Source organism: Trichosurus vulpecula (assembly GCF_011100635.1).
Source record: "Trichosurus vulpecula isolate mTriVul1 chromosome X unlocalized genomic scaffold, mTriVul1.pri SUPER_X_unloc_1, whole genome shotgun sequence".
Lineage (NCBI taxonomy): Eukaryota > Metazoa > Chordata > Mammalia > Diprotodontia > Phalangeridae > Trichosurus > Trichosurus vulpecula.
Window position 1 is genome coordinate 8,914,252 of NW_023494377.1, and position 14,604 is coordinate 8,928,855.

Below are 14,604 nucleotides of genomic sequence, written 5' to 3' on the forward strand. Positions count from 1 at the left end.
AGACTTCCAGAACTCCTGGGTTTCTTATCCCACTTTCCTAGCCCTCCCCTGGTACTCTCCCTGTACAAAGGCGGGCTTTGGCCTGACATGAATCTTTCACCTTGCCTCATCTGCCCTTTGGAACCTGAAAGCCTCTTGGGGCCAAAGGGAAGGCCAGTTTATGGTCTATTCTGTTACAGTAGGGCAGAGGCAAATGTGCCTCTGCTTCTGGGATCTGAACAGCTCCCAGGGAGCTAAGGAAAAAAGCCCAGCCTTTGATTCCTTGATCAGTATATACCAGTATTTGACCAGTATAAACCAGAGTTTCCAAATCCCAGCTCTTCAGAAAGGACTTGCCTTTCTGGGCAGGGTGGGGCTGGATTTATTTATTTGTATAAAATTTGTATTTGGGTAAGCACTGGCTTCCGAGATGCTTATGGTGGACCAGTCTTCCAAGTTGGGGGAGTCTTCCAAATTTGTTTGTAAGTAGAACAAGCTAGCCCTGTTGAGGTGGCTAGCTCTAGGTCTAAGGCACCCTCCCCAAAGGCACATGAAGAAATCAAGGCCTAGGCAACAGATTGGATATGGGGGTTGTGAGTGGCCTTCCTAGAAGTGCCCCAGGCTTTTGATCCCAAACTGTGGACAACTGTGGACAAGTTGGCAAAGGATCCCAGTTGAGGGGCTAATGGAATGGGTAAGGCCTTGGAGGGGCCAGAGACCATGTTGGTTGGAGCAGGTAGGATTTGTAAATCTGACTTGCCCAGGGGAACTTTCAACAAATCGCATGAGTTGCGATGGCTAGCAATGTTTTTTCTTGGATTTGGTATAAATTCCAAAATAGATCCAATCCACCTCCTAGCAACCAATTCAATATCTCAGAGATGAGAATGAGGAAGGCCCATAGGCGCTTTCCTGAGTGGGGGAGTAGTGGGGAGACTTCCACCAGTCTCTGCCATCAAAAGGCAGCATTTCCCAAATTTGAACTGGGCTGTGGAGGTGTTACCCCAAGAAGCCCTTGGGGAAGCCATTTTCAAAGGTGAGACCCAGAAATTTGGCAGAAGGAAAACATGGGAGAAACCATTTTGCCAAAGAAGAAAACACGGTAATTTTGGGGGCGGGGAGACTAGGGAGCACCCAAGAGGCTGAAGCCAAGACGGCTCGGAACAATTTCAGAGTGGGACAAAAGGTCCCAGTGAGTTTTCAGCCCAGGGCAGCTTAGGAGGACAGAAAGAGGTCTGCAGATAATTAAGCGCCCAGGATTGACTTGAAATGCCAGTTGGCTAGGGAGACAAGTTGTGAACTTGTCAAAGAAATCATTAGAGAAAGAAAACCACGATGGTATAGGTTCATATGGAAGGACCTGCAAAGGCACCTGTCCCCCAAAGGAAAGGCAGAGCAACAATTTGAAAAATGACATGTCTTTATTGCTATGTTTGCAGGTGGCTTTTTAGCAGTCACAATGTCCCAGGGTGCCCCCCAAGACCTAGAGTGGGCCCGGTCTCTTGTGAGGCCCATTTTGGCTGTCACGGTTTTTGCTTTTGACACAATGCGGGTTAAAGCTTCTATGTGGAAGACTGAGATATGCAAAGTGCATCAGACATAGTGGGGGGGACATGGGCAGGGGTTCTGAGGTGCCCTCCAGTGCCCCTTCCTTCCCCTTCCCAGGATGGCATTAAGGGAAGGGGCTGGGGGCGGGGATGAGTGTGAACTGGCACCATGGGTTGTGCCAGGCTGGTGTTTTGGGAGATGCCCCTTCCCTCCCTCCTAAAAGGCCAGAAACACTGGGCACCATGCCACAGGCAGGCAACATTGCTGGGGAGGGGGCAGAGTAAGGGATCTGGCCTCACCACTCTTGGTGGTGAGGAAGGAGGGACTGAGGACCAAAAACCTGTAACAAAACCAGGGTTGGAGGCTTTTTTTCAGCTTTTTTTTTTTTTCTAACAAAATTAGATCTCTATCAAGCTCTCTTGGGTTTGGGGATGGAGGAGGGTTGTTTCTCTTTTTAGAAATATACAGGCAGAAATCACTCTTAAGAGTTTTTACAAAATGTGCAAAATACAAGTCTTCTTTGCCCTCAGGCATAATTTACACCTGGTATTCTCAACTCCATATATATCTATATACTGTATATATATATGTATTGTATATATCTATATACTGTATATATATATATAGCCACTGTATATATGTACACATACATGCGCAGGCCAACACACCACCCACCCACACACATACACACCTTAATCTTGGGGGTTGTCAGGAATTTGGTCTTGAGGATCAGGGGCCAGAAGACTCCTAACCAACAAGGTCTAAAAGCTGGGGAGGGGTGGGGGGAGCGGGGGAAGAGGAGCTTCAAATTGTTTACTCCAGCTGAGTTGCTCCACACACAGGTAAGCTGCAGCTGGCTCCCACGAAGGATGGAGGGGACTGGACTGTAGTGACACCAGGGGGGTCAAGGGAGTCCACCATCCACCAAGAAGGGGCTTGCTCCTCTGGAGGTCAGCTCCCTCCCCAAATGGGGAGGGGGGGCAACTAAAGTGGAAAACATTCCCACTAACTAGACTAGGTGCCATGGGTGGGGGTGGGATCTTGATTTTGGTGGGTGTTTTTAAAATTTTATTTTTTTTTTGGTGTTTTATTTTAAAAAAAGAAGAGAAAACCAGTTCAACTCAAGCACTCATACACTGTGGCCCCAGCCTGACCCGGGTCCCCTCTATCAGTATCATACAGAAAAGGCTCCCCCCTCCCCAGGGTCTCAGTGAGGGGGGTTGAAAGGAGTGAGAGGGGGTTTTACTATGGCTAAAAGAAGGGAGGCTGGTGGGGGAGTGGGTAGGCAAAGGAGAGGGGGAGCGTGGCTGTCTCTCCCCATTGGCTTTGGGCACTGGGGGCAGAGGCAGGTGCCCCCTTCCTGCCCCACCCCCGCAAGGGCAGGTCACATGACACTTTCCACCACGATGACCTTGCTGCTCTCAGACACTGGAGTCAGGGTGGTCAGGCCCCTGACATCAGAGTCAGGGGCCTTGTACTCCAAGTGATGGACACCCCACACTGGCTGGGTCAGGTCACGCCAACGCTGAGGGGGGAGATAGGGGAGGGTTATTTCCTTTCCAACAGGGTCCCCCAGGAATCCTCCCTTGCCCATTTCCCAGAAGGTCCCTTGCCTCCTCACGGGCCCACCCTCTTCCTCAGTTTGGAACTCCCCACAGACAGTGTAGTGTACTGCCCCCCACCCCACCTCAGCCTTTTCAGGGTATCTTTCTGGGTGTCTTTCTAAGCCTCAAGTGTCTGTGTCACTACTTGGGTTCAGCACTTGTGGGCAATGCCAGGTTATTTTTGCCCATGTTTGAGTAATAAGCCTGTGTCTCTAGTGAGACTATGGAACTGGGGAGCAGGAACTCCTCGGGGACAGCGTCTGGGCTTAAAACAGGCAAGTGCTCTGTAGGCAGCTTGGCCTGGTGGAACCCAGACCACAGGCTTGTTAGTTTTCTATGTTTAAAATGGAAGAATCCCAAGTCTCCAAAGAGACAATAGATGGACTTGAGGATAGGCAAAGGGTTACTGAATGGTTGTTGCACTATTAGGCAGACAGATAAAGCAAGGCGAGAGGGACCCTTGGCTAAGGCAGATTGGGGAGGCTGACCTCAATGAATGTCCCCTTGGCCCTGAGGAGGTGGTAGAGTAGGTAAAGCGGCACACACAGCATGGAGGAAAAGGCAAAGCACCAGCCCACTGCTTCGCCCCACCATGGGTACACGTAGGTGTTGTTGTATACAAGTGGCTTGTAATATACCACATTGAAGGTGAAGATGCCCTGGGGGGATTAAGAAGGCTAGCAGTCACACTTGTTACTACTGGGTGGCCACTGGCTGCACACCCCTCCCCCAGCCAGCCTCCCTCCATCCTTAGTGATCCTCCAGTCACATCCCGCACTGCCCCCTCCCTAGCTGTTACCATGCAGACCAGTGGGGTGAACAAGGACCAGCACCATTTCATCCAAGGGGAAGGCCGGTAGCCGATCATACAGGCAACATCATCCATGAACCGGTCAGCACCTAGTGGACAGGATGGGTTGAGGGGGGGGGGAGGGGAAGGGAGCACTGATCTGATCTATCCCCACAAATGTCCCACAATGTCCCACCTTCTTGCCCACCCCAAACACATCTCTCCCCATGCTTTCATTTACCATAAACCCAGGCAACCACTGCACACTCCCAGAAAGCCTGCCACAGCAAGGTCACACCACTGGCCGAATAGTAGTCAAACAGCTGGAAGACGTACATGCCGCCCTTCCAAGAGGGAAAAAAGTCAAGGTCAGAAGAAAAAGTCAAGATCTTGCCTGGCCTCTTCCTTCTCCCTTCCCAACCCTCCTTCCAACTTACTTCAGTAACCATGGAAAGGTCAATGATGAAGCAGACTACACAACACAAAGCTACAGAGATCTCCCGATGGAAACGAAAGTAGTAGGAGGCTGGGAGGAGATCCAGGAGACCAGTGACAAATCCTTCTACCCCTACGAACTGTGGCCCCATAACAGGAAGAGGGGAAAGACAAGACAGAAGACAGCTTAGAACTGGAGGGTGCTTCCTCTTTCCCTCAGGGGCTGGCTTAGGCCCTCCCAGATAGAGGAAGCCTCCCTCCCTGCCGGGACCCACCTGGCTGTCCAGGCCGAGCAGCAGTAACATGAAGAAGAAGAGGGCAGCCCAGAGTGGAGCCATAGGCATCAGGGTAACAGCCCGGGGATATGCAATGAAGGCCAGCCCTGGTCCTGTTGGATGGCAGAAGAGACACAGGCTTGTTCAACAGCTCTTCGCCCCAGGGCGTCCATGCACCTACTGCACCCAGGTTGTTATTTGTCTCATGGTGGGCATCCCCCTGAGCAGCTTCCCTGAGGCACTGGGCATGCTGCATCTTGCCCACCCTTCAATTACCTTGACCTGTCTGTTTTCCCAAGGACCCAAAGAGGCCTTAGCCCTTACTTACCTCATCAAGTCCCCATACCCATGACCCACCCCCCCAATCAGAATCTGATGACTGTGCCTTCCATTCCCCTCCTCCAGCCTGACATCTGATCCCTAACCAGGGAGGGGCAGCTGGTCTGCAGCAGCTGCTGAAACCAGAGAGGTCACCCATTAACCCTTGGGGCAGCCCAGCAGGGGCCAGAGCAGAAGAGCCTACACTGGACCAGGCTACCCCTCCTCCCATCCTCCCTTAGCACAAATGACACCCCTAGAAACTGGCTGCCAGAGCTTGGGGGAACAGGGAGAGCACAAGTGCCCCCCTACCTTTACTTAACCCCCTGTGAACTTTCTAAACAAATAATCCTTTCCTCCTGGCTTCCTCCGCTCACAGAGTGCCCTGCAGAGCGTAGGGAGCAGAGTTCATTAGAGCTACCTTATGGGCTCCCTTCTGGCCTGGGCCAGGAGTTCAGCACTCTCACCCAGCTTGACTGAGGCCTGTGGGTCTTTCATTCAACTGCCAGGACAGCTGTTTGCTTCAGGACACCCCACTGCCTTTGTGTTGAAATGCTAGGCAGCTTGGTGGAGTATAAAACGTGCTAGGACTCGGTGTCCAAGAACCCCCGAGAACCTTGAGTTCTAATTCCTACTAACTGTGCAACCCTGGGCACATGACCACTGAGGGCTCAGTTCCCTTTCTACAAGGATAATACCAGGAGTTGGGCCAATGAGAAAATGGGCCGAAAGTTCAAATGCTGGCTTTACCATTGACCGACCACCTGTGATGTGTCAACTTTAGGAAAGGCAAATTTTTCTTCTATAAAATGGGGTGGAGAGGGGGGCATAGCATAGCAACTCAATCTGCACACATGGGTCTCCTGTATCAAAGGGGACTGGGATCATCTCTACCTGCTCAAACCATTTACCTGGATGTTCTACCTACCACCTGCCGCTCCCTGATCCAGCAGACCCTCACATACCTGACTCAGCCACCTTAGAGATGTGCACACCCTGTTCTGTGGCCATGAAGCCCAGGATGGAGAACACCACAAAGCCAGCAAAGAAGCTGGTGCCGCTGTTGATGAGCGCCAGTATAATGGCGTCCCTGGAACACAAGAGAGTTAGAAGATGCCACTGCAACTGGGGGGGGTGATCCAAGAGGGGATCCAAATTCCAGAAAGGAAAGCAAAGCATCTTGGGGAAGGAGTAGTCTTACTTGTAGCAGTTGTTGTTAAAACGATTGTAGCTGCCCAGGGCTGTGAGTGCCCCCAGGCCGATGGCATAGGAAAAGAAGATCTGTGTGCCAGCATCAATCCACACCTGGGGGGCAGGGAGAGAATGTAAAAACAATGAGCAAGAGTGTCAGGAGGCCCAGGGCAGGGGAACCTCAAAGACAGCGCCTCAAAAGTTGTGGGGAGGCTGATGAGGATGGATGATATCCAATCTTTGCAAACCTTCAATTGTTACTAAAATGGCCTTCACAGCTGGTAGAGGCAGTTTGGCACTGTGGCTAAAGTCCAGCTGGCCAGTCAGGCAACCATGAGCTGAGGCTTCAGTGAGATGGTGGCTCAAACAATTTAAAGGAGTATGGTAAAACAGGGGGCCTAGAAGGTATGGGAAGAGAGCCCCTAGGCAGGGACCAAAGCCTTCCAATTGCCAGGATTTGAGTGGCCAGCCCAGAAAAATCCTGCCCTCTCAATTCTATAGTGTAGGATGCTGAGAAAACAAAAAACAAATACTTCCTGCCCTCAGTTTCCTCCTTTGTAAATTGGGAGTGGGGTTGGGGTGGGGGGAGAAGAGCCAGCCTCAGAGCATAAGTGCTCTGGGATATAATGGCCTTAGAATCAAGATCTTGGTGGCTCTGCGCAAGTACCATAATGTCTCAAATGCTCTAGGCAAGACTAGAACAGTTTCCTGGTCTGCCTCAGTGGACCATTTAAGGCTAGGAAGCCTTGCTTGTATCAGACTTGCTATCTGTACTCAAATTTACTTCTGGGGGGTATATTAGAGATGGGGGCAGGGAGGCAGCTTACCTGTGGAGACCCCAGCTTCGACCAGTCAGGCTTGAGATAGTAGATGATGCCGTCCAATGCTCCTGGCAGCATGACCCCCCTCACCAGCAGGACAAGTAGGACGACATACGGGAATGTAGCAGTGAAATAAACAATCTGCATTGAGATGAGCACCAAGCCCCAGTTAGAGTCCCCAAGATCACCCTCCTCCAGGCTAGGCCTCCCAGCTTAGCCTGGCCTTCCTGGTCTTCCTCTCTTCAGAGGCCTTGTCTGGAAGGCCGTGGGTCTTAAAATCCTTCCTCAGACCTCCCCTCCTCTGCAGCAGCTGCCCAGGCTATAGGGGTAGGGATGCTTGGATCAGAATAGGGAGGGACCATGCAAACTCTCCTTCCAGGGCCCCAGTCCCCTGCTGCCTTTGTTGTTCACCTGTTCTCTCATATTCCTGTGCTTCCCTGCCCCCCCTTCCCTCACTCCTCTCCCCCCCCCTTTGCCTCTCTCCTTCATTGTCTCAAATACTAGAGAAGAGGCCTTGGGAGGCCCCAAGGACTAACCATCCCCAATCCCTCCCTTTGCCCACCCCCCCACCTCCACCATCCCTGACAATGGGGTCAGGTCAGAAGCCGGGAGGGGAGGAATAGAGAGAAAGGAAGCAGTTAGGACCTCCCTTCTCCCCACCCTCCCCAACTCCATTCTGGATTCTAGAAAATCCAGGGTAGGGCCTGTTGGGGGGGGGAAGCCCCCAAGAAAATGTCAATGCCCCCCCTACCCCTGGCCAAGTTGGGGGGGGGGTCAGACCAGCAGGGGAGCAGGGCTTTGCTCTTGCCTCCCCTCCCCCAACAGGGCTGGGACTGGGAAAGGGGCCAGGATGAACATTGTTAGGCTGTTGCTGTGGAAACAGCATCCATATCCCAGCCTATGAGCCTCAGAGTCCGGGAGTGAAGGGGGTGAGAGTCAAGGATGAGTGGGGATTGCCTGCCCCTGTGTGTATGAATGTGGGCTTATGGTTATGATGGGTTGGCTGTGAAGCCAGGAGACAGCATTTCCTTTGAAGACCTATGGCTGGCCTCTTCTCAGATATATCTGCAGAGGGCTGGAGTCTGGGGCACTGCAGGGTACCCAGGAGCTGAATTGGAGGGCACTCAGGAAGTAGCGAAGGGGCAGGGGTTAAGAAGGCAGGCCTTTCAGCTGTGGGGCTGGGTGAGCAGTTACCTTTCCGGTTGACTTGACTCCCTTCCAGACGCAGAAATAGACCAAAACCCAACAGGCTAGAAGGCAGAGAGTCACCTCCCAGTTAAGATCCCCAGGCACCTCTAGACCTGAAGACAGGCGAAGGACTTTCTTTCTGGAAGGGAAGATGTCAAGAGAATGAAGGGCTATGGCTTGAGGCAGGAAAAAGGGATAACCAACGTACCCAAGGTGGCTAGAGGTGGGGGCCTTTTTGTTGGCATGCACAGGGCCAAACCATACCCATAACAAGATGTGGGGGGGGGTGGAGGGGAGGGAAGACTCACTCCCAGAAGTCAATGACAGGGGAGCGCTGATCTGAGAGTTGGTCACAGGTGAGGTTGGCTATGCTGGCATTGGCACAATCCTCCAGGCGGAAGATCTCCACACACTCTGGGGTGTTCCAGTCATGCCCGCAGGAGGCCCAGGGTAGTGAGGCCGTGAAGGACTTCACCAGGTAGTAGAAACCCCAGGCCAGCACCATGATGTAGTAAGTGTTACAATAGAAGACAATCACCATCGAGGCAAATCCTAGGCCTGGGGGTAGAAGAGAATAGGTGAAAAGTAAATCAGGGCCTTGATGCCCTAGCCCACCCAACCTGCCCAGTCCAACAAGTCCTCTACTATATAACCCAGCCAGCCAGAATCTCCCTCACCACAGACCCACAGCTTAGAAGGTGCCCCTGGCCTCCACGGTGAGGGAGGGAAACTGCTCAAAGATGCCAACCTTTGAAGAGGGGGCAGATGTTCCAAACATTGATGCTGCCAGCTTTCATAAACTGGCCCAGCGAGATCTCGAGGAAGAAAATGGGGATCCCTCCCAGGAGAGCAATCACAAGATATGGGATGAGAAATACTCCTATGGAAGGAAAAAAAACAATTCAAGTCCAAGTCACATCCACATTCATTTATGGCTCCAGAAGACAATATCTCTTCCCAAAGGAGCCCAGGCTTTGAATTCCCCACTGAAGCTAGCTGAGTAACTGTGGGCAAACCACTTAACCCCTCGGAGCTCTAAAGTTCCCTATTTATAAAATACTTCCCAGGGTTGCCATAAGATCACATGAGAGGTCTTGTCTTACCCCATAACTTGGCCAGGTTTGAGGGCTGTCCAGAAAGTCCTCCTTATCTCTTGGGTTACTCTACCCAGCCACATCTCCCATCCCACCGGGCTCAGCTCATCGGCCACTCAATTTCCCCCTAGCCTGCCAGTCTTCAATCAGCCTTGTTTTCAAGGGTCCCCACCTCTAGGAAGGCTACCCTGTCCACTTGGACAGCCAATGCCATGCTCTCCTGGGAAGGCTGCAGCTAGTCCGTCACATCCTGTCCTTTGGTCTCAAGTGGGTGAGGGTGAGCTCTCCAAGAGAGCAGACTGAAGAGGTAGGTAGAGGCAGGATGGCCAAAAGACAGAATGTAACAGTAATCATGGCCAACTTTGTCCTGAATTAGATGAAATGTCCTGTTTATTCTGGTCCCCACCCCATCCTTTGCTGAGGTGGGGTCCTATGGGTGTAGAAGACTACATAAAACGATATGAGAGACAAAGACATCACTCAGGGAAAAAACATGCCCCCAGTCTATCCTGGGCACTCACTACCCCGGTACTCCTTTTTATAGAAGCTGGTAACAAAATGCCAGCTATAGCTCTGGACAGGAAGTCTGGAAGGTCTGGGTTTACATCCCACCCAGCAGTGTAGCCATGGGCCAAGTCACCAAAACAAATCCTGGGGATCCTGACCTCAGAGACAGCACCTCAAAAGTTGTGGGGAGGCTCTGATGAGGATGGATGATATCCAGTGTCTTTGCAAACCTTCAATTGTTACTAAAATGGCCTTCACAGCTGGTAGAGGCAGTTTGGCACTGTGGCTAAAGTCCAGCTGGCCAGTCAGGCAACCATGAGCTGAGGCTTCAGTGAGATGGTGGCTCAAACAATTTAAAGGAGTATGGTAAAACAGGGGGCCTAGAAAGTATAGGAAATAAAGCCACCATTTATATGGTTGGTGCTTTGTTAAATCTGCCAACTTTACAGGAGTAAACAGGCTCAGAAGTGGATTTGCCCAGGGTCAACACAACTAAGTGTTTGGGCAGAATTCAAATTCGGGTCTTCCTGACCTCAACTCAAGCATGCTGTCTACCCTGCCATCTAAAGGCCTTGTAGGAGAGGCTTTTTGGTCTATCAAATTGCTACTTTCCATTGTGACTGCTTTCGGAGAAGGGAGACCCTAAAGCAAAGGACCTTAAAGATCCTCTAATGGAGAAATCCTCTAATCCAATCCCCTCATTTGACATGAGGAAACAGGCCCAGAGGGGAAGTGATTTGCCCAAGGTCGCCTAGGAGAGCCACTACAGAATCAGGATTCAAAACTAGGTCTTCTAAAATCACATAGGTTCTCTCCTCCCAAAGTCAGACTCCTTCCCTCTTTGGTTCTTGTCACTGGACACTAAGGGAGGACAAAGCAGTAGGTAACAGGTCTTCCACCTGCAGTGATGCCTGGGGCTGCAGGGTACAAGGAAGCTGGGTCCTGGCCTAGCAGGCTCCAGCAGTCCTTGCCTTATTCACTCCAGAGGCTGGGGAGCTGGAAATTGGAGGAGGGGGGCAGTGATGGTGGTCAATTTTGGCAGTGGCAGATGGTGGGGAGGAGGTGCCACTGGGCTCTGTAAGGTCGGTTCAGGAGGGGATGGGCCTTCCTCTCACAGCCCAGACCCCCTGCTGGGGCCTCACCCTCTCCCCACCCCAGGCAGGTTGGGACAAGTTCTGGGAAAAAGGGGGGCAGGTCTGGGAGGGAGGGGTGTGGGATGAAGAGGCAATCATCTTGGTTATTCAGGTTGCTGTCCCCAGTGAGCTATAGCCTCCCTTAGCAACACACACACACTCACATATACAAACACACACAGGTGGGTGTAAAGAGCAGAAAACAGACTGAGCGAGAGGCAGATGGCCACAGAGCTCAGACCCCTCAAGCTTCAGGTCACACGTAATCCCTAGAAGACATTGTGAACCACGCTCCCAGACTGCCTGCCTCATGTGTCTGCGCCACACTGCGTCATGTGACGCAACAGCCACGAGCATGCATGTGAGAGAAACCCACGCCAGGGGGTGGAGACAGCTGGTGAGCAAGGGAGGGGCCCCGGGGTCCCACAACCTGGGCAGGAGAGAAGTACAGATGGGGGAGGGCCAGGAAGAGCTTTCTGGAGAAAAGTAAAAACTGAGTGGCAGCCTGGGACGGGGCAAGAGATAGAGATGAGACAGGGAGTGAAGAGAAGACAGGCCAAGAGACAGAGACAAGAGATGTGGGACAAGTGGCCTGAGGGAGGTGATGGAGTCAGCCCAGCAGACACAGGCAGCCAGAAGCCCTGATGATCTGGGTTGGAGATGCTGCTTTTACCCAGCTTTGTCTCTGAGGCAGCTAGAAGCCTGCCCCCTCCTTCTTGCCCCCTCCTTCCCCAGGGTCTCAGGCACTGAGGATTGGGCTAGCAGAAGGGTCAAGGCCAAGGACAGTGGCTGGAGGAGGGAGGGAGAGGGGAACTGGAGGCAGTACCCATAGCCCACTGAGATCCTGAGGGTCTGGGACCATCTATCCTGTCCTCCCCAATCCTGTCCTTCCCTCCAGACAGCAAAGCTGGGCATCTCTAAGTTCCCTGAACCCCATGGCCCTGTTCACTCTCCTCAGTAATATGATGCTATCTAGACAGCACCCTCCCCACTGGCACTCCCCCATCCTTAGGGTGCAAAGTATGACTCCATAAGCCTTATGAGTATGCCAAGAACATGCGTGCAACATGTCAGTCATGTATGAATGAGCAATGACTGAATGCATGTACCCTGTGATGCACGGTCCAACCATGTCTGTACTCACATGTAACAGCATGTGGATGAGCATGAATGATAAACACATGCGTAGAACACGTGCGTATGCATGTGTACATAAAGCCAAGCCTGTGCACCTAAGGGAGCAGAAGCACCCAGTGTGACAGGCAGGATAGTGGCCCATTGTGCAGCGCAGGGGGGAAGGGGTGCACCCACACAGTATGGTACTGTGGGCCCTGGTGGGGGGGTCAGGCAGAGACTCACCTAGAGCTCTCCCAGGAGCCCATGCTCTTAAAGGGGCAGTCAGCCCCTGGAGAGATAGATTGGGGAAGCGCCTTCTCTAGCCTTTAAAATTGCCTTCACTACTGCCAACCCCCACCCCACACAACCAAGGAGCCTCTGCTATCCTTCCCATTCCAGCTCCCCAGCCTTTAGGGTGGGCAAAGCAGAGAGTGGCAGGCCTGGGTCCCAGACTCAGGGAGGGGACGGGGCTTCAGGACCCCAGTCACTTGCTGGTGTTCTTGCTATCCCTTCCCCACCCTATCTAGACACAACCCTTTTCCCCTCCCCTTCCGGGTCCTCCCTGTCCATGGACTTTGGCATCTCTGACTGGGTAGGGATGGACCAGAGGGAGGAAGAAGGCCGATAGATGACCAAGGCAATGGAGGGGTGTGTGTGGATTGCAATGGGCAGTAGACTGGTGGTGGGAAGCGAGGAGGACAGGAAAAGGTCTGCCAAGGATTAGGAGCTGGAGGTGAAGCAGATGGCGGGGATGGGGTCGGAGGGAAAGGGAGCAGGGCTGGAGTAGGCAGACCGAGGGGGGTTGAAGAGGCTAGGGCAAGGAGGGGGGGCGGGGTTAGAGAAGGCCCGAAAGGACTGATGTGGGCCAGGAGATGAGCATCCAGGAGAGAAGAGAGGCCGGCAAGCAGGCCAGCTACACTCACCTCCGCCGTTCTTGTAGCACAGGTATGGGAAACGCCAGACGTTGCCAAGGCCCACCGCGAAGCCCACACAAGACATGATGAAGTCCATCTGGCGGGTCCATGTCTCCCGGGGCGGGATGGCCAGGCCTGGGCCTGAGCCCGGGCCCCCCCGCCCGGCTGCCACCACCTCTGCCTTGGCTGGGGGGGCCCCGTCCGCGGAGTCAAGAAGCGAGCCCTTCTTTTCCCGGGACACGCTGTAGATGCCGTTCTCTGTGGTCTTCTTCGCCATGGCCCCGCTAATAGGGCAGGGCTGGGGTGTGTGTATATGTATGTATGTGTGTGTGTATATGTGTGTGTGAGAATGTGTGAGTGTGTGTGTGGAGGGAATACGACAGAGGGCTCGGATTGGGGCGAGGGGGACCACGGAGAGAATACAAAGGACACTGTCTAGGTACTCCGGTCCCCTTTAAAGGAGGGGGACACCCCGGGAGGCCCGGGTGCTCTGACCCACAAGGTGGTCTCCCCAAATCCCCTCTAAAGAATTCGCCAACTGTCGACAGATGCCCCTAACAATTGGGGGAGGAGGGCACAAGCCCAAGATCTACGGGAGCAGCAAGGGAGCAACCCCCAGAATTTGGGGAGGGGGGGAAAACTATTTTCCAGAGGGAAGGGGAGGGGGTGGGGAAGGGGAAAAGGATGGGAATTCCCCTAGTTGGGGGGAGGATAAAGGGCCGTGAGGTTCGAGGGGGCGGGAGGGGGGGTACTCAGAAGCAGTCGACAAAACACTTGAAAGTCAGCCTGAAGAATCTCATGTGTGTCCGGGGCTGGCGGGGGGAGACTCGGACAGCTGCTGGGGACCCGGCCCGGCGGCTGCGACGGCGGTGGCGGCTACGGGGGGGGGACGCCTACAGGGGTTTAGCGGGGTCCGAGGCTCACCTGGGCGCTCCGGGAGGAATAGAATGCCAAGAGGCGCAAGAGGGAGAGCGGACGCCCGCTGTCGGCAAACTCTGGAAGTCGGCGGCCGAGAAGGTCGAGAAGGGGGGCAGCGGCTGGGCGGCCCTGCAGAGCAGGGAGGGGGGGCCCTGTGGCCCGAGCCCCAAAGGCGCTCTCCCAACCTTGGTCTGTCCCCGGCAGCTCCGGCTCCTGGCCAATCCTCCAATCCTCCAACCTCCGATCTCCGATCCTCCGATCCTCCGATCCTCCTATCCTCTACTCCGCTGCTCCTCCGCTCCGACCTCCTAGCTCTCCCCAGCGGGCAGAACAATTCTCCCCCCGTCTCGGGGCCGCTTAAGAGCCTGCTCCGAGGTGATGTCACTGTCGCCCCACCCCCGACAGTCCGCTCCTCGTTCCTCCCTCTCCATCACTCCGCCCACCTCCTTGCCTTCCTCCTCCCAGCACGCTCGCTTGGGATGGGTTGGGCCCCCGCTGGCAAAGGCTTCTTAGCGGATTCCCCTCCCCGCCCCCAAGCCCTACAGCGTTCTGCCCTGGCACCCCCCCCCCCCCCGCTTCCCCCGCCTGCCAGGCTGCCGCTGCCGCTGCCGCAGAACGAGTCCTTTGGGCCAGCCCTGGCTCCCATCGCTGCCCTCCCTGCCCTCCCTATAACCTTTACTTCCCTTTCTGCGAGAACGCCTGTCTCCCCCACCCCAATACACAAACCTTCCGGCCTCATCCCTCCTCCCCTCCCCAGCACCCCCCCTTCCTGG

General features: G+C 54.0%; 1 protein-coding gene across 1 annotated transcript; it reads right to left on the bottom strand.

Annotated features, from left to right (window-relative positions):
* Window positions 1–1,381: 1,381 nt before the first annotated feature.
* SLC6A8 (solute carrier family 6 member 8) lies at window positions 1,382–14,213 on the bottom strand. The gene is made up of 13 exons (XM_036740476.1): window positions 12,923–14,213; window positions 8,898–9,029; window positions 8,458–8,707; window positions 8,156–8,288; window positions 6,968–7,102; window positions 6,151–6,254; window positions 5,915–6,039; window positions 4,632–4,744; window positions 4,359–4,496; window positions 4,163–4,265; window positions 3,931–4,031; window positions 3,620–3,790; window positions 1,382–3,052 (listed from the first exon to the last, which is right to left on the bottom strand). The coding sequence occupies exons 1-13, from the start codon at window positions 13,188–13,190 to the stop codon at window positions 2,912–2,914; spliced, it is 1,914 nt and encodes a 637-aa protein (XP_036596371.1). The 5' UTR covers window positions 13,191–14,213; the 3' UTR covers window positions 1,382–2,911.
* Window positions 14,214–14,604: the final 391 nt, after the last annotated feature.

Excerpts from the sequence above, each read along its gene's own strand:
- SLC6A8 (XM_036740476.1), bottom strand. The coding sequence starts at position 13,190 with ATGGCGAAGAAGACCACAGAGAACGGCATCTACAGCGTGTCCCGGGAA. Across the intron at positions 9,030-12,922 it reads GTGCTACAAGAACGGCGGAG|GAGTATTTCTCATCCCATAT; the intron begins GTGAGTGTAGCT and ends TTCCTTCCATAG. Across the intron at positions 4,497-4,631 it reads TGCTCGGCCTGGACAGCCAG|TTCGTAGGGGTAGAAGGATT; the intron begins GTGGGTCCCGGC and ends ATGGGGCCACAG.